The 23,868-nt window shown below is 40.6% G+C and overlaps 1 protein-coding gene across 2 annotated transcripts in view; it reads left to right on the forward strand.

The window, feature by feature from the left end:
• Positions 1–23,868, forward strand: part of Kcnn2 (potassium channel, calcium activated intermediate/small conductance subfamily N alpha, member 2) — a 142,669-nt gene that overhangs the window by 1,302 nt on the left and 117,499 nt on the right. For both annotated transcript variants that reach the window (XM_013506903.1, XM_013506905.1), the window contains exons 2-3: positions 62–1,356; positions 2,125–2,220. In XM_013506903.1, coding sequence (XP_013362357.1) covers positions 62–1,356; positions 2,125–2,220 — 1,391 coding nt within the window. The remainder of the gene's footprint in view (positions 1–61; positions 1,357–2,124; positions 2,221–23,868) is intronic.

The following is a 23,868-nucleotide window of genomic DNA, read 5'->3' on the forward strand; positions in this document are numbered from 1 at the left end:
TCTTCTCTACACGCGCTCCCCTGGCCCGCGCGCGCCGCAAACTCCGTCTCGGTCCCCGCAGGTGATGTCATGCCCATTGTTTTGGTGCGCCCAGCCAATCGGACTCGCCGCCTCGATTCTACCGGAGCCGGCATGGGCCCTTCCTCGCACCAGCAGCCGGAGTCCCCGCTCCCGACCATAACGCATTGCGCAGGGTGCACCACCGCCTGGTCTCCCTGCAGCTTTAACGGCTCTGACATGGAAACCCCATTGCAGTTCCAGCGCGGCTTCTTCCCAGAGCAGCCGCCGCCGCCGCGCTCGTCACACCTGCATTGCCAGCAGCAGCAGCAGAGCCAGGACAAGCCGTGCCCACCCTTTGCGCCCCTCCCGCACCAGCACCCGCACCACCACCCGCACCTCGCGCACCAGCCGCCCGGCAGCGGCGGCAGCAGCCCATGCCTCCGGTGCAACAGCTGCGCCTCCTCCGGTGCCCTGGCGGCGGGGGCGGGGGCTGGGGCGGGGGATAACCTGTCCCTGCTGCTCCGCACCTCCTCGCCCGGCGGCGCCTTCCGGACCCGCACCTCCTCTCCGCTGTCGGGCTCGTCGTGCTGCTGCTGCTGCTCGTCGCGCCGGGGCAGCCAGCTCAATGTGAGCGAGCTGACGCCGTCCAGCCATGCCAGTGCGCTCCGGCAGCAGCCCGCGCAGCAGCCCGCGTCCGCCTCCCAGTACCACCAGTGCCACAGCCTGCAGCCCGCCGCCAGCCCCACGGGCAGCCTCGGCAGCCTGGGCTCGGGGCCGCCGCTCGCGCACCACCACCACCACCACCCCGCGCACCCGGCGCACCACCAGCCGCACCAGCCGCACCAGCCCCAGGCGCGCCGCGAGAGCAACCCCTTCACCGAAATAGCCATGAGCAGCTGCAGGTACAACGGGGGCGTCATGCGGCCGCTCAGCAACTTGAGCGCGTCCCGCCGGAACCTGCACGAGATGGACTCGGAGGCGCAGCCCCTGCAGCCGCCCGCGTCCGTCGGAGGAGGTGGCGGCGCGTCCTCCCCGTCCGCAGCCGTCGCCGCCGCCTCGTCCTCAGCCCCGGAGATCGTGGTGTCCAAGCCGGAGCACAACAACTCCAACAACCTGGCGCTCTACGGAGCGGGCGGCGGAGGCAGCACCGGAGGCGGCGGCGGCAGCGGGCACGGCAGCAGCAGCGGCGCGAAATCCAGCAAAAAGAAGAACCAGAACATCGGCTACAAGCTGGGCCACCGGCGCGCCCTGTTTGAGAAGCGCAAGCGGCTCAGCGACTACGCGCTCATCTTCGGCATGTTCGGCATCGTGGTCATGGTCATCGAGACCGAGCTGTCGTGGGGCGCCTACGACAAGGTACAGGCTTGTCCCCTCGCCCAGCTCCCGGAGCGGGGCGCCTGGGGTTGGGGATGGGCATGGCGGGAACCGTCCCCGGGACGATCGGTAGTGCCCGCCGGGACCGCGATTTCTGTCCCGGCAAACCCCTAGCTGAGCAGGCGCCTCGGAGCAGGGACCTTTCCGCGTGCCGCCAAAGTTCTCCAGGCGCTGAGAGTGCCCAGCGCGTTCGGGCGCATTAAATAAGTTCTGGGCATGTGTATTTCTCCCCTGGTGCTCAGATGTAGAAGCTCAGGTGCCTTTAACTTGCAGCTCTTAAAGTCAAGAGGAACTTCCTAGCCGGCCAGGTGCAGCTATTCCCCCGTGATGGTGCTGCTGAGTCCTTACCTGCTGCTGAGCCGGAGCCCTCCAGGTGTGCGCTCTTCGGGCTCGGTTTTTTTTTTGTTGTTGTTTTGTTTTGTTTTTTTTCCTTTGGACTTTTTGAGACAAGGTTTCACTGTGCAGTTAAGGCTGACCTTGAACTCACTTTGTAGCCAGGGCTGATCTTGAACTCACAGTAGTCCTCCTGCCTCAGCCTCCCGAGTGCTAGAATTACAGGCTTGTGCCACCGCACCTGCCTGGCTCGGTTTTGAAGCGGAGGGAGCTGACATCACAGAACCAAAACCCATGCCCGCCGCCACGCTCGGGACCCCTCATGTGAGTTCAAGTCCACACAGAGAGCACAGACCCTCGTGGCCTGCAAGGTGCGTAAAAGTGGTCCTTTCTTAAAGGTCATCTTTTCTGTTGCAGGCGTCACTGTATTCCTTAGCTCTGAAATGCCTTATCAGTCTCTCCACGATCATCCTGCTCGGTCTGATCATCGTATACCACGCCAGGGAAATACAGGTAATTTAGGCTCTGCTTTTTATCAATGACCCAATGCTATACAGTCAGCCTGGGGCAAAAGCAAGACAGCAGGGGCTTTTCCCAAGTCCTTACATCCTTGCTTGAGGTGAGGGAGACACTTACTGCATTCCTACATCAGCATATGATCTGCTCTTTGAAGAAGTTAAAAGCAAAATAAGGCAGTGCAGCACGTTTATACAGTGGTTTCTGGGATGTACTTGTTAAATTACTAAGATTTTCCCCTGTTGTCTTTAGGTAGATTCACTTCTCCATATCAGTCACATTTGCTTTTCTTAAAACAAGTTATACACTCTCTTTAATCTGTACAGTAAACGTGTGTTCTTTAAGACATCTTTTCTTAGTAAGTTATTGTAGGAGTTCCTGTCCATCTGTATTATCTCCTATAAAGCAGCATAAAGAAGAAAATAGGTTTGTTATATTGCTAGTTAACTGATATAAAAAACTAATTCTTTTCTGTATTCTCCAACATTTCAAAAACGTTTTTTAAGGTTAGTTTACAAATTCTATATATCTCTTAGCTCAGTAGATTCTTAGCTACAGTCAGTAAGTTATTTTTTAAAATGTCAATTAAAAACTGTGGCCACTGCCCTGGTGAGCTGTCTTAGCAGGAAGGTGTTAGGATTGCTTAACTTCAGCTAGGAGCTCTACTGCTAGATTTTGCTGCTACTGACAGTATCAGAAAATTGAAATTTATGGCTTCTTTTGTCAGTTATTTACTGTGTTATAGCCCATAGTCAAGGGAAATTAAGGTTGGTGAATTAAAATAACTAGAGATTTTCCTAATTTTGAATTGTTGCAGATATATTTTCTCTGATTTCTTCGAGTCATTGTTAGGTATTTAGTGGGACTATGAAACTTTCATATTCGGGTTGCCTTCAAATTTAAGACATTGTAGGGGCTGGGGATTTAGCTCAGCAGCAAAAGCACCTGCCTGGCAAGCGCAAGGTCGTGAGTTCCGTTCCCGGTACTGGAGAAAAACCAAAAACCAAAAAAAAAAATTTAAGACATTGTGTAGGAAATGTGATGTAATTTAGTATTAGATTAAATTAATTTTAAATTAGTAATTAGTAAACACTAACTTATAACAATTTTAATATTTGCCGAGACAAAATAAAGATGCACATAACCTCAAGCAAATAAGGAGAAATTATTTCATTTTGCATTTATGTTTTCTAAAACTTTAAAAATGTGTTTTTGAGGGGATAAAGGTAGAAAATGAGAATTAGCAAAAAATGAGAGTATTCACAGATAAGTAATACAACAGCACTGGAAAAACAAGGCAAATACATTTGAATTTTTTTTTTATTTCACAATTTACATAGATCCATCTTTAATTCAGTCTTGGTGGTAGTAGCCTTTTGGTACTCTTTCAGATGTTTTAAAGTGATACTGCAATTTAACTTAAACATTATAAATGTATCTTCTCATGTTTACCTGAAAAGGAGACAGAGCTGGATGGAACAAAACTGGTCTTTTGACTCAGTTTACACATAGGTGCCTGAAGTCAGGGTGGTAGGTTACCTGCCAGACTCTGTAGCTAGGGTGTGCGGTGCTAGGACAAGCCTGGTCTCCTCCCTTCCGGTCCACGACCCTTGCTGTGCTCTGCCTCTTTTGCCAGAGCCCTGAAACCCGGCCAGTGCTTTAGCTACAATTTCCCTCTGACTCTCAGTGTTATATGAATAGGGTTATGGCTCAGATATTATTCTAGAATGTTCTTGTGCATTTTTAAGAATCAAGTAACTTTAAAAAATGTTTTGCTTGGAGGTCAAAGTGGTTTTACTTGACACACTCTCACAGGGGAGATCTTGCTGATTTTTATTAAACATCAGCTTTCCTAGGAGTGTCTGTTTCTTCTGCAAAGGACATGGCTAAACGAGAATTCATGGGGAGGACATTTGCTATTATTAATGTCAAGGACAAAGGGTCTTCCTGAAAACATGACTTTTTAAGAATTCTTGGGTGATTTTTTAAAAATAACTCACAAGGGTTTTAAGAGGAGCTGTCAACTGTTATTCATGTGTCCTAAATAAAGAGATATTAGAAGTTTTAAAATTTATAGAAGGTAATAAAAATATAGGAAATTGTATTTGTATAGATTATTTCATGCTTGAAAGCATTCTTCTCATTGTTAATTTGGACTGTTTCTCTTACACAAATACCTAGATATGTTGGTTAGGTGAGAAAAATGATAAGATTGAATCATTTTGGTGAATAAACACAATGAATTTCTTGTGATGTAAGGATCACAGAATTTAGATTTTTAAAAGTTGGGTTTATTTTATACAACATATGGTCTCTGGTAAGCCCATTGCCCCATTATTTCAAAGTAGGGGCTTGGATAATATCATTCTGTTACTTTGGATGATGCCATTTTTATACTCAGTATTTTGTCTAGAGGGATTTCTCCCTTGGGATAAAGCTCTGGACTTTCATCAAAGATTCTTTGAAAGATAAATAAATAAGATGAAAAAATGACCAAATTAAGGTGAAGACACTGAGCTGGAAGTCAAGAACCAGAAAAAAGTAGCAGTGTTCTAATTTGCCCAAAACACCATCTCAGCAAAGCTGCCGGAATACTTCACTCTGAAGCTTAGAGAAACCAAGTGCACAGGTTCATGTATATTCATGGAAAGTGACAAATTGTGCCCTTCTTTTTAAGTTATTGATGTCACTGCACTAGATGTATTTCTTTCATAAAACTTTTAAGTGAATGGGTACCTCTCAATTTACTATAATGGATTTTAAATATATCGACTTATCTTTGAGGACCAAATGCATGTCCTTGAATGGAGCATGTAATCTAAACTGAATGACATGGTATGGTGATTGGATAGTAACAGCTAGCTAGTGTGTTTCTGGTGTATGCTATGATTTCCCACTACGTTCAGGAAAAGAAAGCGATGTAGCTGATATTCTGGCTCTCTATTCCCTGGAATTACTTAATGAAGCTCGGGGAGGCCCTGACATTTTCATGGAGAACCTTGGAAAGCAAGTCAGTGTGACCTTTTATAAAGTGTTTATACACACGCTGGCAAAATAAAACGGTTCAGGTGAGTCATGAGCGGAAGTGCTTGGATTAAAATAGGGTGATGGGGAAGCTTTGTAAGAACACAACTCAGTAAATTTAAGCTTTGGTGTCATTTTTCAGTACCACAGACAGCTCAAAGTACCAAGCTACGTGGTTTTTTTTCATTTCACTAATTACTTTTATTCCCTATGAACAAAAATAATTTTTTTTTCCTGACAGAATGCTTATATAATAAAATCAGGTTGTAGAGGATTTGTAGCTAAGTAGGTAGTAGACTCTTTCAAATTGACATTTGGCTGTGCTTTCTGTATATATCAATAAAGCCAAAAAATGTGAATGAATAAATACATAAATAAACTTTAATAAAATCCTACATATCACTACCTCCTAACAAGGGAAAAATACTATAGGGATTTTTTTTTTTTTTTTACAGCTTGGAAGGTTATTTAATAGCAAGTAAAGAGTTTCCCTACCTCATGTCTCAAGGTCAAATAGCAGGAAGCACAGAAATGTGATTTCTGATAACCTTCCCTTTTGTTTCCATTTTGCAATGGAGTCTGAGGTGTTTCTCTGACAGAATATGTATAAAGCAAAGTTCAAATGCTTTCTAAGATCTTCAGTATCAGAAAATTTGAGTGTAAATTTCGCTTCATCTTCTCAGCTTTGTTGTACTATCATTTTTCTTGTGGAAGCAATTTTAGTGGAAAGAGACATTAAGTATTTTGAAGTTGAAAAAGACTGAAGATTCCAAATTAGGAGGGAAGGCCCCTGGGCTGTTAACTGATTTTTCTTTCTTTCTTTCTTTCTTTCTTTCTTTCTTTCTTTCTTTCTTTCTTTCTTTCTTTTTTTTTCTTTAGTAGCGGGAATTGAACCCATGCTTGTGAGGCAGGTGCTGTGCCACTGAGCTATGTCCCCGGCCCTAGCTGATTTTTCTGATTCTCATGGGATTTGGAAGAATGAAAGGTTGTATACTTTAATTAGAAAGCATTTTTCTTCATCTGTTTTTGTTTTGATGATATAATTAAATAACACAGCATTAGAAAAATATTCCGATTTTTTGGTATCTTTCTCAGTAGGATCACTAAGGCGACTCTTTCAAGTTAGCTTTTCAGGGATGGACCATATAGAACAGTAACTGGAAGAATAGAAAGTGTGATAGCTCTTCCTTAGAACACCAGGGCCGCACAGAGGGGGAAGGAGTGGTTGAGGGCAGGGGCCTTAACACCTTGTGAAGTCTCCTCAGCTGGCTGTGAAGGGATGGCTCCTCACCACCAGGTGGGTTCTGTGGCTTGTCCTGTGAAGGCTGTGAAAAAAAGATCACTTTCCCACTCCACCAAAGAGCAAGTAAGTGGTTTTAGACCATGCAGAAAATCCTGCATAGTTACTATTCCTATTAATAAAACAGCAAACACACACAGTGAAAGGAATTCGAACAGTAAGAACAGTTTAAAGTAAAAATGGTAGTCACATTCTACATACTGTAGTCCTGTTTGTAAGAGGTAACTACTTTAAGTATCTTGTAATATATATCTGTCTAGAATTGTGATATATATATTATTTTGTAGCTTCATATTATTCTGTTGTATAAATTTACTGTGGATTATTTTGACAGCTCTGTGCTGAGAAGTGGTAGGAAATTTGGAGATTTCTAGGATTTTACTGTTACAAGCCATGCTAAAATGAATACCCTGTACATTCATTTTAATCTACAAATTTGAGTATGTATATGATAAATTTCTGGGAGGAAAATTGCCAAATCATATTAGGGCTGCATGTGTAGCTCAGTGGTAGAGCACTTGTCTAGTATGCAAGGGATCTGAAGTTGATTCCCAAAATTGCAAAAAGAAAGAAAGAAAACAATATATGTATGTATGTAATGTGTGTGTGTGTATGTAGTATATGTACAGGTTTGTTGGTAGCCTTTCACCAAGATGAGAGTTTATATGTCCTGCTTTCCAAATTGTTGTTAATTGTGGATATAATGAAGCGGAATCTTAAAATTATCTTTGGCTGGACAGAGCTCATGACTTTATACTCTTCTTGCATCTAGTTAGTAGTATCCAGCAGTATATAATCTGCTGGCAATTGAGTAACTATTGTAAAATTGTGGTTAAAAGTAAATACTTGCCAAATTTTTACTAGTTAAATTAAAAGGTTTGGAGGAAGATGGGAAAGATGAAGGTAGTTAAAATATTAGAAGAGATTTTTTTTTAAAAAAGTAGAATAAGGGCCGGGGATATAGCTCAGAGGCACACGGGCTTGCCTGGCAAGCCTGAGGTCATGAGTTTGATTCCCGGTACCAAAAAAAAAAAAAAAAAAAGTAGACTAGATAATCTTATATGGATTTTAGGTCTCCTTTATATTTGTGAAGTAGATGAAAATGGTAACTACAGGTTAACTATGAGACTGCAGAAGACAGTGAAATGCAGAGTTTGCTTGGACTGCTTTGTTGTGTGATGTTCTACTCAATGACTGATGTCTATATTGCCAGCAACTTCTACATCAGTAGTAATGAGACTCTCAGGCCTTTTGACTTCATGTATGCGTTGTAGTAACAAAATCACTCCGGACTAATTTTCTCTGCCTGCTTGTGTAAAGATCTCTGCATTATTAATGTGTCTGACTCTAAATAAAGTGATCCCAGTGTGTTTACAGAGCAGCATCACAAATGAATGAAGAGTAGAACTGCAAGTTTATCACCAAGGGGTTTGCATCCCATTTCTGGGAATGTTTTGTGCAGCTGGAAGAGAAGGACACTGAGGGCTGTCATCATTCCAAACCAAAGCTGGCAGGGTGGACAGAGAAAGCCTGAACTGATTTAACTTCTGGGATGTTACATTTGGCTGGGGTAGAAGGTGGTTTTGTGGGATTGATTTAGAGAGGATCTCTGCTCATTGGGAAATACAGTGGTACCTTTGTTCTCGATTTTAATTTGTTCTGCAATTCCGGAAAAGATGGCCACATTCATGCTTGTGTGGGAAAGGTGCCTGTGGTTGTGTTTGTCACCCAAAGCAGAGTTTGCAAACAAAAACAAAAATTTTGCCAAAAGTTTCTGTTTGCCAACCTAATTGTTTGCAAACAAAAGCATTCGTGAACTGAGGTAATATGATATTTAATAATTTGTGAGTGTGGCTCAACTTGAAATGCCTTAAGAATTCTATTTATGAACCTAGAAACTGCCTGGAGGGCACAGAACTTAATGGTCATCTCCCCTAGTCTCCCTTCCAGCACAAGAATGCCCTTGGTGTCATCCTGTACAAAAGCCACATGGTCACCGCTTGAACTCTCTTCCTACAATGCTGTCAGTTACATCCTCAGGCAGCTCCTCCTTTTTGGAAGATTTTCTTTATGTGGAAGTGAAGTCTGGTTTTAACCCTTCCACATTGCATATTTACATAGTTTTTGAGCTCTGTAGATTCAGTAGGGAATAAGATGGTGTGGGTCCTTGCCTCTCAGAAGTGATAGTTCAAGGAAGTATGGTTAGGAAGAAAAAATAAGTAAAGCAACAAAATCACTGAAATTAAGTGCCATGACGGAGGTAAAAGGATGGAAATGGAGAATGGGTGCTGAGGTTGTACATATCGTGCAGGAGTCATGGGAGGGCTCTCTATAGAAGTGTCATTTAGACTGAGACTGAGAAGAAAAGAAGTAGCCAGTATTGGCAGAGTCTGGAGTCAACCTGTGCCAAGGCCTGAACAAATTTACTGTACAAATGGGAGCATACGAGTGTCGTCCAAGCAGTAGCAGAACAGTACCACATAATGTGGGAGGGGATGATTCAGGGCCCTGGGGAGAAACAGTTGTGGAGCTATGGTAAGGATTTTTGGACTTTTTTCAAAGTACAGGGGGAAAATCATTGGAGAGCTTAAAGCAGAGGAGACTCGTGATTCAATTTGTTTTTGGATGCACTAAGGAGATTGATGTGGAGACTCTTGGGAGGCTATTGGCAAGCCATTTGAGAGAGTGAGGATGCTCACTGGACTTGAGAAGTGAGATTTGAGACCCATGCTGGAGATAGGATGGACTTACTTACGGATTAGACGTGTCAGGCAAGGCCAAGGGACAATGCAAAAATAATCAGCAGGTTGTTGTTAGACCACTGAGTGTGTAATTAGCCAAAGGGGGACTCAAATGGAAGAGTAGGATGTGCAGGCAGGCATTGGTTTCAGCAGACTGTATTGGAAATGCTGCTGATTGTGTGAGAATCTACAGTCCCGAGGAAAGATCTGTACAAGAAATTTAAATGGAATTATCAGTGAAGATGCTATTTAAACTCAAAGAAATTGATCAAATCACTGAGTGAGATTAGAAAAGTGAGAAGGTCAAGAGTCCATCATCCTCTTGTATCTAAAGGTTGACTAAAAGAGGAATGAGAGAGAGAGAGGAGAAATTAATTGCCCCTAAGTGTCAGAGGCCCAGCGACAGTAGTGTGTTATGCAGGAGGGTACCATACAATACACTGAGTGCTGCTGAGGTCTGTTAATAGGGATACAGCAGTGCTTTTTAGATTTGGTAAACTGAAGGTCATTTCTGACCTTGACAAGCAGTTCCGGTGGAGTGATGGAGAAAGAAGACAAAGTATAATTTCCAGTATAACAGAATAAATTGATTCTTTCCTTCACAGGATCACAGAGCAAACATTTAAACCTTGGTTAGGTCCCTTTAAATGCCCTCCTAGTTAAATAGTCCTAGTTTCTTTTAATATTTCTGATCAGACTTTTTCCTCTCATCCCATTTTTTTGTGGAATACTCCATTTTGTTGAATTTTCTTTTCACATGAGAAGTCAGAAATATACCCAGAACTGTCACATAGGTTCTGCCAATGGTGTTATCTCCCCTCATAAAAAATGCTGTATTATGCTGCTTGTTGTTGATCTAAAATGACCATTGCTTCACACAAACTGTTGCCAGCTGATACTGGTATTAAAATTGTTATTGATCTCAGTGTGTGGCTTTATATTTACTAACCCTGTTAAACAGCATTTCTGGCCAGTGTTTCAGCCTGTCAGAATTGTATGAGTCCTAATTTTGATGCTATTTGACAAACTAGTTTAGGTTTGGAAAGTCCCATATGTGGATGTTCTGTAGGATTGTCAAGACTATGGAGTCGACATTGGTGCTAGATTCTGTCCCAGAAACAGGGTCAATATTAGAGACCCTTAGCCAGTATTCATACTTATCTTTTACACGTGTAAGTCTTCTTACCTAGTTTTGGGGCTGCAAGTTTGGAAAATACCTGTGGAACCCACTCCAGCAGCATGAGTTAGGCTTTTGTTTACTGTCTGCTCATCAGTAACATTTAGTATAGCCTTTCAAGTAATAATGACTCTTTCAGCCAGTCGCCATTTCTCTGGTTTTTCTGTAAGAACATCATGAGGACAGTCTGTTGCTCTGCTAAAAGCAACAATATCATGATCTCTTCGTCTATTAATAATCTCTAACAAGGACAGAAGACTAATTTGCTTATAATTTTAAGCATTATAATATAAGCTTCACGACCTAATCCCTTTTCTTTTAATTTTTTTTTCCCTCCAGAGTATAAAATTAATAAGTATTCATGTTAGAGAAATTTTAAAATGTAGAAAAATATAAACAGAACTATCAGTTAGACCAGTTGTATCATCCTAAGATGATTGCTGTGGGTACTTATGCACATACTATTTACTGTGAGTCTGTATAAAGAAATTTTGTATTTTCATGTAATTATCACCTTTCCCATGCCATTACATGTTCTTAGTAACTACATTTTTTCCACCATATAGGTGGCATCAATAACTATTTTCCTTATGTGTGGGCACTTAATAAAAATGATAAATAAAAACAAAAACAAAAAAATGATAAATAATTTAAAATGTTTGTGTAAACTCTTTAAACAAATTTAGAGCATTTAAAGTTGTTATAATGCCTGCTCTTAGAGATGAACTTTTTTATTCTCAGCACGCCTGATGATTTCCTAAGGATTAACTGTCAGGAGCAAAATTGTTGTTTAAAGGCTGCGCATCCTACTCTTTCATTTAAGGCAATTGATCCTTTGTAAAATCATCCTCCTAAAAATTTGTGTCTCTTCTTTCTTCTTGAAGTACTTATAAACTTCTTCACTCAGTAACCCATGCGGTTTTCTGGTATGTGGAGGCCTGTGTACCAACTAGAATTTTGAGTGCTGTACTGTATAAATCTGGGAAATTGCTTCTTGGTAGTTTGCTGTACCTTGCTGTTTTTACATGATCTTGATTTTTAAATATTGGCTAACAGTTTTATAAAAGAGCATCCACGTTTAATACTTAAACTTTTACATAGAAATAACATGAAGCATCATTAGAAGACAACTTTGCCCCTAAAATGTTCCCACTTCTTTTTATTATGGGAAGGTATTAAAAAACTATAATTTCTAAAATTTTTCTCTCCAAACTTTCCTGCTGGGCAGAGCAGTCAGACTCTTTGAGCTGTTTACTGTTTTTGCAGCACTGTCACATGGCTTTCTGTGGTGCCTCTGGAGCTGTCTGTCTGGGCTCATTCCCAGTTCTTCCACTAATTAGAAGTGTGACCTTGGACAAGTTACTTAATCTCTCTGAACTTCAACTTCCTTGCCTGTGAAATGGGGATTACAGAGCCCTTCTTTCATCCAGTTATTATGAAGATTAAGTGAGTTAATGCATATGAAGTAGTTAGAGTACTGCCTGAAATGTGGTGAGGGCCGTTTATAGGTCAGCTGCTGGCTGTTTGGGGTTTGTTGGGGTGCAAGGGGAGGAATTATAGCCCAGCTACTCTGGGCTTTGAGAGGGAACTGAAAGTGGCCAATATTTGAACAGTGTTCATTATTTTATTAACACGTGTGTGTGTGTGTGTGTGTGTGTGTGAGACACGCTCTCATATTTTTAAATGAAAGCTTTTGATCTCTATTAAACACCTTTTTTTTTTTTTTAACAGAATAAGTTTAGATTCTCCCTGTTGATCTTCTTGGCTATTAGTTTCAAAACTGTAAATGAGTGTTAAAGTGCTATGATATTATGGCTAACAGTTCTTTCAAGCTTGCCTGTCCATAAACCTACCCCAGGTGTGACTGCCAGCTAGAAACTTGGCCCTTTTTGTGCTGTATTAACTCCTTAGAGCACACAGTTAACTGCAGCTCCTGGTCACTAATTAGGGCCCTGGTGACTTAAAAGAGTTAGGCAAGGCTCACTGAAAAATAAGCAAAGGGAATTAATTTGGACAATGGAACAACCTGGTATTGTATCTGCTGCTGAAAGGGTAAGAGATAGTGAGCAGCCAGAGGCATACATGTAAACTGCTGGCATCGTAGCACTTCTGCCTGTGCTCGCTGTGGAGACACAGGTTATTGAAACAAAAAAGTTTTTCTCTGGACTAAGTGTACTTCTGGTGAGAGTTTTGTTTACATAGTATGCCATCACCCTAACTGTCCTGCTTGGAGTATACGACCGTCTGAAGAAGTGGGAAGATTTTTTAGGCTAATAGTTATTAGCTACATGATGAGTAGTATTACAGAATACTCTTGGAAACATAATAGGTTTACTTTTAATCAAGAAATTTGCATCTTCTCCTTTTTATTTTAAGTATTCATTAATTGAGTCTATGTTGTGCCAGTCTCATGCGTCACTGTGGCGTTAGCTTGGGACTTTGCTTTTTGATAGTTCATAGGACGCACTGGGATTTAGACTTTGTAAATTTTTAACCCTGACCTGTAGATCAGTTCTGATGGCCAACATTCTGTGTTGATAATTTGTGCTTTGTTTTCTTGAATATTCTGAGTCTTTTTACTCAGTTATGTATTTTTATTTAACATCTATCCTGAATTAAAATGAAGTTGTGTCCAAGTAATTTGACTATGTGGTTATGAGTATGGAGGTTTTTTGTTTGGTCACTGAGATAATTTGGCTTCTTTCCAGAAACTCTCATGTTCTAAGGAAATTCTATGCAAATATTTGTCTATTTTGACATGAACATACTGAATTTTTGGAAGAAGGCATAAGGCAATGTCAAGGTTTTGACTTTGAATAACACTTTTCTTAGACTACTATCCATTGTTACATGTTTAAAAATTATATCCTTAAGCTATTTGATTTTTTTACTGAGTGGTTGAGGGACATTATAGCCTAGCACTGGATTTATTTTTATGGTCACAGATTATGCTAAGATATTAAAAAATAATAATTATGCCATTTATTGAAGTTGTATGTATATGTTATGTCCAAGAGACAGCTGTGAGGTTGATAACAGTAACCTCATGCTTTCTCAAAGATATACCTAGTACTTCTAGATATACATCCAGTGAAGCTGTTAATTAAAAACTTAATTGCATTTATGTGGACTTATCTGTAGAATTTTAAGACTGAAAGTTTTGGCTTTTCCAAATGTCATAGGTCAGCTTTCATATTGGTACATCTGTCCATTCTTGGAAAAAATTCACAGATCAAACAGCAAGAATTGCTATTGAGGTAAGAATATCTGAGGATATATTTAGTTATATATGTTTTAGTTGAGACTTCAGATTACTACTTAAACCTGTTGCAAATTTTAATTCTGTTGTTGAAACATATTTTGAATTTGAGTTTCACTTCTCATTAGTTGTTTAGTCAGGAATCTCACTATTTAGTCTCATATGTCAGTGTCAAAAAGATTAATGATTATGTGTTTGAGTAGACTTTTAAAATTTAAGCAATTATAATGCAAAGTGAAATCTCTGATGTGCTTATTTTTGAGAAAAAAGTACAAACATCATTGTGTTAATGGACAAAAGCTATTTTTTAATTTTCTTTATTTGATATTCATGAGTTCTTATAGATTTTTATATCATTTACAAAGGGCTCATTCTTCTGTATTCTTTTCTTCTTTCCCTTCTTCCATATCAGTTTTACAGTCTCCTTTATCTCTCTTCACACCTCTTCCTGTTTTCAGCTGATGAGTACTGGCCATGTCCTGCCTTCATCCTAGAATGTGCCCTTTGGATGTTCCTCACACTGGGGATGAAGATCAGCCCACATACTATCATGTTTTCCTTCTCGCTTAGTCAGGTATTTTGTACACAGATTACTTCAGTGACATCTGTTTAGAAATAATTTATCTGCTAAGTGTGCATCTAAGTTTTACACAACTAGCCACAGAAGGAAACAGATGTGTATTCAGGACTTAATCCTTCAAGCCCGTGTCTGAACATCATGTTCAGCAAGCAGTCAGTGGACATGCTGTGCCCGCAGCAGTCACCCAGCAGCAAGAGGTTTTGTCTGCACCACTGTATGTGAGTACAGGTGGCCACAGCAGAAGGACCCACGTGAAAGAGGACATGGGGAACGCTTGTGTTCAAGACCCAGAGGAGGATGTGTTACCACATGGGAACACAGTTCCACAGCTGAGAAACCACAGGGTTGGAGATGGGTGAAGTAAAAGCGATGGCTCAGATCTCTGTGTGGTGTGTGTTGTGGCTTCTTTCCGGGGCCAAATGCAAAGTTTTGTTAGTTTGTTCATATTCCCTCTGTCCTCTATTGATGTAAATGATGACTTGTACATTCACCGTGAGGTCAAAGTACAGTACTGTAATTGTTATTTTTCTTTTTCTTGTTTATCATCAGATGCTATATATATCTAGTCCTCTTCACAAAAAAAGATGAAAAGAACAGTTTTTCCTGGACTTTATGTTGAAACTGTTCAAGTTCTCCTGAGGGGCAGCCCCGTTCGCTGGTGTTCTGAGGCCCCTGCTGGGTATGTTTACATAACCCAGCAGCTCGGCCTCCCTGGCCTTATTTTCACTTGGGAATGTTCCGGGGAAACACATGCTGTGTCTTGAGACTTCCAGCCCTGTCAGGATTCCCTGTTTGCCTCTGATCCTGAGGGACTTATGGAGGATATAGGATGATCTCTAACATCTTCGAGGTTGTCACCATCATCAGAGGGAAGAATAATAAACATAAATGTAACCCTTTTCCAGTCAGAGTGGATCCGGTCTGTTCCTTGAGTTTATTATTATGTTAAATATTAAAACTTTATGACAAGCCAAAGAGCCACTGCTTGGAAGCAGTTGATGCTGCCTGACTGATCCCATCTCCATCCAGAAGGGTGTGGATAGCCCCAGACCCGGGGGACAGTGCAGGAGGAAAGGCCAGATAGATACTTTCCATCTGCAAACAGCCTGGGTGGTGACAGGGAAGGACTTTGATTCTGGACCCAGATAGATTTGTGTTAGAACTGGGCTTCACTCTATGTGATCCTGAGAAGAGAGTATCACCACCTCCGCCTCACTTTCTGCATCGTAAAATGAAAATGATTGTTCCTTTCATGAGGTTGTATTGAGATTCCTGTGAGGTGGTATTTATGAAGAACTAGGATGTTCTTCTTTGAGCACATCTTAAGTGCTCAGAAAATGTTAACTCCTTTTTTTACTTTTCTGCTGTTTCTTTTCCTAAGCAAATAGTATAGCCCTAGCATGGGAGCAGAGTGTGGACCCTAGGTGGTTCTAAAGCTGGGGGCAGTGGGTAATGATGTATTTACTGTGTCTCAAGGCAGCTAAACCAAGTTCTGATAAGAGAACCATGGAGCAGAAAAGACAAATCCTTTATTAATCAGAGCAGGAATTGGCAAACTATAGGACAAATGGTCTCCCCTCGATAAATCTAGCATGCCTGTTTTTTAAAATAAAGTTTTATTGACACAGCCATGCACATTTAATAGGCATTGTAAATTGCTGCATTTATGCTTTATTAGCAGAATTGAGTAGTTGCAACGGAGTTCATATGGCAAGCACAATAAAAAGAATATTTACTCTCTGGTCTTTTACAAAAAAATGTTTGATGATTTCTGAGTTAGAGAAGAGGGTGGTTATAAAAGGCCAGCAGAAACATGCCAATAGTATTTCTTCTGCCTTTGCACCAGGCTATTTTATTCTTTTCTGTGACATTTACAGTGGACAGAAGTTGAGGTAAAGGCAGCCTGGGAAAGGTAGATGTCTACAGATAGAAGACCTCACGATGGCTCAGAATTTTGTCCTTTCATTGAGACCTGGCACTTCTATGACTAGTGTGAAATCGCATATTTGGAATAGATTTACATCACTGAACAGGTAGAATGGAGATGGTATAAGCTTCTAGAACCGTGGGGCTTGGAGTCGTTTTCAGGGAGTCCAATGAGAAGAAACCAGTCATATGTAGTACCTGATGCTGCGTGCTTAGTGCTGGAGAAGCAGGGTATGGCCAGCTGTGGTTCAGATGCCTTGGAACACATCATGGGGCTTGTCTTGATCAGGAAGTAGTATGGTTTTCTTACCTTTTTAAGAAAATATTTTACCATTGACTGTTCTCTAAACCTGTACTTTGTCATTGAAAAAATCACAAATGAAGGTGGGAAGTAGTAAAGAGTGTGTTTGTTTTTTGGTCTGGAGTTTGTCTACAGATATAGTGTATTATTTTGTTTATTTTTGTTGCTAGTAATTAAGGTGCATTTAATGTAGATACTCTTTTGAATCCCACAGGGTCCCCGTCCAGCATGTCCAAGACAACCTGTCATCCTCCCCTCCTCCCTGCCAGGCCTCATGACCTCTTCTTAGAGCTCTCAGGGAAGGACTCTCACACTAGAGTCCATTGAGAACTCCAGTGAGCACCCTCGACCTTTCCTCTGTCCTGAGAGCTCATCTGCCTGCCTTCTGCTCCTAGAATAGTCCCGGGGTCTTGTGACTTCTTCTTCCTTAAAGTCCTTGGTATCACTGCTGCTTTCTTCTTATATGTAAAGTATCCATATCCTGATTTGTAGACTTTGACTCCTCTCAAGCCCTTTGATAGTTTGTATTTATGTATATTTAATGTGTACTTTATGTAATATACTGTATTATATGATATACTACATAATATGTTGACAGTATAGTATATAAGGTGATGTGTACAATATATTATATATAATATCTAAAACGCATAGTTATATGTAAAATTTATAAAAACAATATATGATATCATGCTTTCCACATGACATGTACCATATATTTTATTTGCATCTGTCCTTTTATTTTTATGGTAGACAGTATTTTTCCTTAGCCAACACTCTTCTTTTAGTCTTCCTTTTAAGTGACAACATCCATGAAATTATGGGTTAGACTACAATTGCCTATGCTTCCCAATTTAGCATAAAGTGAAAATGTAAACAACCTGTAGACTAGACTCACCTCAGAGGAATTTATAGAGTACCTTCTGGGAATTTCCATCTTGGTTGTTGCCCTTATCATTTTCTGCAAGTATTGATGTTCCCTGTGCTTCCACCCTGATGGCTGTCCCCACTCCACTGTCTCCACTGCTGCACGGACATCTGCCCCAAACATAAACCTGATTCTGTCATGGCAATTCTAAGCTGTTCCCTGGCTTCCTGTTGTTTCAGGGTGACAGTTGGTAATATAGAGTCCTCTCAGGGACTCTTATGACATGGCCCCTGTCTAGCTGTCATCTCCTTTTATCCCCATTTTGCTTCTGAAATACTTTTCTCCAGCAGAACTGAGTTATTTGTAGTTCTCAAAGGATCTTACACTTCCCGTGTCTCTGAGTCTGGAATACCTTTCCTCCTTTATTTTCCCAAAGTCTGCTGTTGCATCAAAATTTATTTTGAGAATGTTTTCTCTGAGGAATCCACTTCTGCCTAACCCCACCACCCAATTTAGCTACTCACACATTTGAAAAAAGCAAAGGTTATCCACCTCTGCAGTTTAACACAGAGATAAAAGAACACCAGAGTGAAGAGGAGCATGATTCAAATTGAGGTTTTCCTCACTTTTGACAACCTTTACTATTTCAGAACCTAAGTTTCTCATCTGTGAAAGGGGAGTCATAGGGCCCACCTCGTGTAGCTGGCATGGACTTAGACTGTGCTTAGTCGGCTGAGCTTACTGGACACATGGTAATCACCAAGCTGCAACCTGGTATTGTCTGTGCCGTCACTCATCCTCATCACTGTGATCTTTCTCATATCACTGGGACAAGGCGTTATGGGGCTCGTAAGGACTGCAGGGTGGCTGGCAGCTGGGAGAGAGTGAAATGCCTAGAAAACATGTAGTCATTAGGGGCACTAAGAGAGCCCACTATTACGATAGCATTTATCAGACTCTTGTCTCTCCTTCAATTGTCAGGTGAGGACAGATGTCATATTTGATTCTGGTGCTCCTTTGCGGGGCTGAGCTGTTCATCAAACGTATGTAAGGTGGCTTCATCTGCCGTTCCTGCCAGGTGTGGCACAGGCTCCATGTCTTTGTGGGGGACAGCTGTCCTGCTCCTTCTTTACAGTTTACCAAAGGCTGATGCAGAATATATATAAAGTAACTTCTCTTAGAGGAGGCAGCATGGCAATCTAATTGTCTTAGATACTTTTTGTATTGCTGAGACAAAATACCCAACACCTAGAAATAAAGAAGGAAAGGTATATTTGGCTCACTGTTTGTAGAACTTTTAGTCCATAGTCAGCTGGCTCCAAGGCAGGGTGGCACATGGCGGAGGGCATCACAGAGGAGAAAAGCAGTCCATGGCACAGCAGGCAAAAGGCAGCAAACAACAAGTGACACACTAGCCCTCTTTCTGTCCCTTTTATTTTTATCCAGGCTGTCCACCTTAGGGCAGGTAGCACTCCCATCCAGGTTGGGGCAACTATAATCCTACCCAGAATTATGCCAAATCAATCAGTGGACTAGTGTAGTAATCATACACACTTAATCCCTGCATCACACACTCTAGATCCTGCCACCACTGAAAAGCCCCAACTATGAGGCTTTGGGGGAATGTCTAGACACAAGCCATAATACTAATATAGTTATAGTAATATAATATATTCATATAAACTCTTCCCCTTTCATATTCTTCTGTAATAATGCTCAGCATCACAAAAGAAATTTAGCTTTCAAAACTATTTGTATTTGAGTTTGATTTTATTAAACTGTGAAGTAAAGTTCAGATTTCACTGGTTAAAATTATAGCTCTACGGTTTCTGTTTTTTACAGCTGTATCGAAAGAGACTTATTTTTAATTCGGATGTAAGATTTGGTGAGAAGTGTGAAAATGAATGTGTCCAGACTTAGTGATGAAGCATTGGTATTGTAGGAGGTTATACAAACCCAGGAGTCTCATAGGTGACGGCTAGCTGTCGATATTTTTGCTGATATTCCAGGAGACAAAAGGCTCCTCTTTGGGTCTCTCCTTTCCCATTCAAGATAATCACAGTCTCCTACTGTGAGTGTCCCCTCCTACTTCTTGATTCTGACAAAATACCTGCTGCACTTTTTTAGCATATCTCAAACACCACTACTTTTGTGAGAACTTGTGCAGTTATGTCATTGTGTTCTCTTCCTGTCCTGGGCGCTGTGTTTGTTACTGGTTCATGTGACTGAGTGTGTAAGCCTCCGTGAGTGATTTTTCAGTGGATGGGGTTTACCTTCTCAAGGGCAATTATATGTGTTTTTGACCCCTAGACTGCAACATAAATTGTAGCATTGTGTGGTGTTACCCAGTGCTGTTAGGGAACTGGACAGTGGATGGAGAGGAACAGGTGTTAATTCTCATGTGTTGCTCACACTGTTCCTCACATAGAACCAGTGCCACGATGGTGGTCAGCAATATTTGAGGTCAGGAAGAGGCAGGCTTACTGTCTTAGTTACTTTTCTTTTGTTGCTGAGAAAAAATATCTGACATTGAATCTTAAATGGGGAAAAGTTTATTTAGCTCATAGTCTGTAGTTGGATTCCCTCCAAAGCAGAGTGGAATGGCAAAGGAGAAATAGTTCATGGCAAGCAGAAGGTAGCAAAGCAACAAGGGTTGGTCAGAGCTCTTTCTATCCCTTATATCTTATCCGGCCTACCTATCCTTAGGGAGTAGCACTCATACCTTTAATCCTGGTGCCCTGGATCCTAGCACTGCAGCATGAATCAATCCCAGCATCACACATTCTAGATCCAGTTACCTCTGAAAAAGCCCCACCTATGACTGCATAAAGCTTTCAGGGGACATCTAGACACATTTACCTGTAATGCTTATGTATCTGTTGATGTGTCATATTCTTTTTTAACTTGGAGCATTCATAGATCCAGACAAATTTACTTATAAGAGATGTTATTCTATTAAAAGGTGAGCCATAAAGTCAATGTTCTAGCCTGTAGATAATATTTCCTATATTTTAATTATGCCTTACAAATAGGTGTTGAAAAATGGTGGCACAGTGGGTGTCAACTCAGAAGACCCTGGCACATACTTCCTTTTTTTTTGTCTTTTATTATTGTTCTGCAGGGCAATTCCTGTCTTCTAGGGCTCTTAAAATGGGTGTTCCAGCTCTTCAGTTACTCTTACAGGTCACCATCCTTGGCATCCATTCTCTGACTCCCATGACAGCTGCTGTGACTATATCCTTTCAAGTGACATAGCTACTGAGAGGTTTACTAAATAAACTTCTGTCTGTAGTAGTTGTTCCCCAGCCTGAACCCCAATCAGAATTGGTCGGTGTATAGATATATACATAAGATTATTATTGCTTTGGGGAAAATAGTAACTCAACTTTTGTGTTTATTCCCATGTTGGCATTTATGTTCTGTGTGCCAGTGTGATTACATTAGGAGGCTCTGGTAACTGTGCTTTGAAGACCTTGGTATTGGTTGCCTCTTTCTCACATTATGAGAGACAGAAGAAAAGCTACCTAAGACAGTTTTTCCTTCCTCTTTGGAGTCAGGAGTTCTCTTGTATTATGAGAGATTGTCACTTCCCTTGCCTATGTGTGTACTTTTCTATGACAAAACAAGCAGCTTGATGGAATTTGCTCTCCTCAGCTCTAGTCAGATGTCCATACCTCCTTGGAAGTCAGTCACTACAAGGATTAGCTTCTGGCTTTTATTCAACCCATGTCACTAGGCCTGTTCATGCTGAGAATTTCTCCATGAGCTCTTTGTGTTTAATTTCATGTCCCTAGTTTATGCAGTCTGAGTGAATGTGTGATCAATGTGTGAATCTTCTTACATGTATCAAGATGAGGTTAATAGAACAAATGAATGTCTGAGAAATGTGTTTTCTAATTCACTCAGGTGTTAAGCTACTGTAACTTGACCCTTAAGCCATTATGATAACCCCTTAGTGGAAAAATAGTTCAGTTTTATTCAGTCATTTCAAGGGTTTTTCCTAGTCTGTCCTCTGTTGCTAAATTTGGCCCTCCTGCCTAATTCATTTGAGTAGATATATCACAAGGACAGAAAAACCAACATGATTACTGCAGAAAGTCATTGTTCAGTGTAAAGAAAAGTCACAAATTTTTAACTTCATGCTTTATGGCTATTTCTTGAAAAGTAAAGTAATCAATATGTATCAAAATAAGTAATATATATCCTGTACCTTCTATGAGCAAGCACTGTGTGAAATACATTAATTACATTGTCTTGTTTCATCAAAATTGTAATTCTTATTCTGCTGGAGATTAGCAAGGATGAGAATCAAATTTAGATCTTCAGATCTGTGACATGAAAACTTCTTTACTTTTTTCCCTTTTTGCAACTGGACCTTTACTGTTAGGTATGACTTTATTTGGAATGTATGAGAAAGTTGTACCATCTTCTACTAAAGTTACAACCATAAAATGAAGCAAGAAGCATCCTTTTAAATGCTTATAATGTTCAAATATTTGGTTTACTTTAATATAGATGATAGTTTTCTCTGACTTCTACATCATATTAACTTTAGTTCACCACATTTGATTCAAGGAGACTGTGGTAGAACAATCTTTATCCATAATTAATTGTTCCATAAAATATGTCTTATTTAGTCTTTTTCATCTGTCTCTAGGGATTGTTCAGAGAGAGCCACAGTGATGAGATAGAAGCCAGTACTCAATTATCCATGAATGTGAAGTGGAGGATAGGAAAGAATGCTGATAAGTATAATAAAATCTGGATGTATCTAGGTCTGCGCTATCGCTGCTTCACACTGGGGTGTCCATCCTAATTCCTTAATTCAGGCCCAACAGCTTTTTCTCTGACATATTTGTCTATTACAGCCCCATACTTGACCAAACTAAGTGGCCTAGTAGTTAGGGAAGGCCCCTAATTATTTCTGTAATAATATTAGATGTATTATTCTAGTTGCATATGGTCACATGCCACTTGACATAGCTTCTATCAATTGATCATACCTTCTGGATCACAGTACTGAGAACAATTCTTTATGCTACAGAAAGGCTACCCTGGCTTGATTGACTATGAATGCCATGACTGTAGAAGGGGGAAGTCAGTGGCAGCCTGCACATCACATACCTGCCATTCCTTTCCTAACATCTTAAATGTGTGATTTATGTTCACTTCTTATTGCAAATAAACTACAAATCCTTCACTGAAGAAGTTGCGCAGTCTCAAAACTAATCATGAAAGAAATGGTCTTGGCTGTGTTTTCTTTTGCACCTACAGATGTGTCCTAGTCTGAAAGTTTATTTTAATTATATGTGATGAATTTGGTGTGGTGAAGTGTGCTATCTTATAACATTAAAGGTAGGCAGATGCATTGTCCCATTTTGTCTTTGTCAAATGGATGTGTCTGAAGTTTTTTTGTCTTTCTCCTTCCTGCCTCGGATTGCATTTTTCCTTCATTGTCTTTTATCTTCCTCTTTTTTCCTGTTCTCTCATCCTTCCCTGCCTTTTGCTTTCTTCTTTTTCCTTTTTCCTGTTTTTTAACAATATTGAAAAGAAGTTAAAAAAAAAAAAAAAGAAAAGAAAAGAAGTTAATCCTTGGTCACCAAAACCTTAATTTTCATGTTATACTGTTGCATAGGTAAAATTTACAAATGTACATTCGGCATAGTTTATATAACTGACATCACTCATGGGGGTCAGCTTCAGTGCCTGCAGTGTTGAATACTGTGGAAGAAAAGCCAAATTCCTTCTCCTGGCCTCTACGATTCTTTGTTTCCGTCTTTCCCAGTCTCCTTGTTCATTGACCACATGAACACATTCACAAACATGACGGGGGTGTAGTGAGATCTTTGGAGAGCCAAAGCTAGGCTGAATGTTGAGGTTTCTGAACCTTTTTATAGACTGCACTTTAAACCTGGAATGAAACTTTCACCCATCTGCCTTTGAACTCACATCAGGCATCCTTGTTCTGACAAGCTTCTCTTGACCCCACAAACTGACATAGTTGTCATCCTATAATTAGTAGCATCCTGCAAATGTACTAATGCGGTACACCAAATAATACATGATAGATGGTGTCGATGCTTATAGGTAAGATTTGTTTAGCACTTTTGTGCTAAGCGTTAGGTCTGGATTATCTTGTGATCATACAACAGTTTAATGAAAGGAAAACTTTTATTATTTTTTTACACAGATTTCCCACCACCACCACATTTTGAGCATTTTAATGCCATAGGCTATTTCATTAATAACTTCTTTTGTGGTTTTTTTTGTCTTTTTGAGACAGTCTCACTATGTAGTTCAGGCTGGCTTTGAACTCATTTTGCAGCCCAGGCTAACCTCAAACTCCCAGCAATCCTACTGCCTCAACCTCCCAAGTGCTGGAATTACAGGCGTTTCTACTAGGGGCCGATGTATGATACAGGCTCAAAATAATTGTTCAGTTAAATTTGATGAGTTCTTATTTATCATA

This window comes from Chinchilla lanigera, unplaced genomic scaffold (genome assembly GCF_000276665.1).
Source record: "Chinchilla lanigera isolate Chin_1 unplaced genomic scaffold, ChiLan1.0 scaffold00007, whole genome shotgun sequence".
Classification (NCBI taxonomy): domain Eukaryota; kingdom Metazoa; phylum Chordata; class Mammalia; order Rodentia; family Chinchillidae; genus Chinchilla; species Chinchilla lanigera.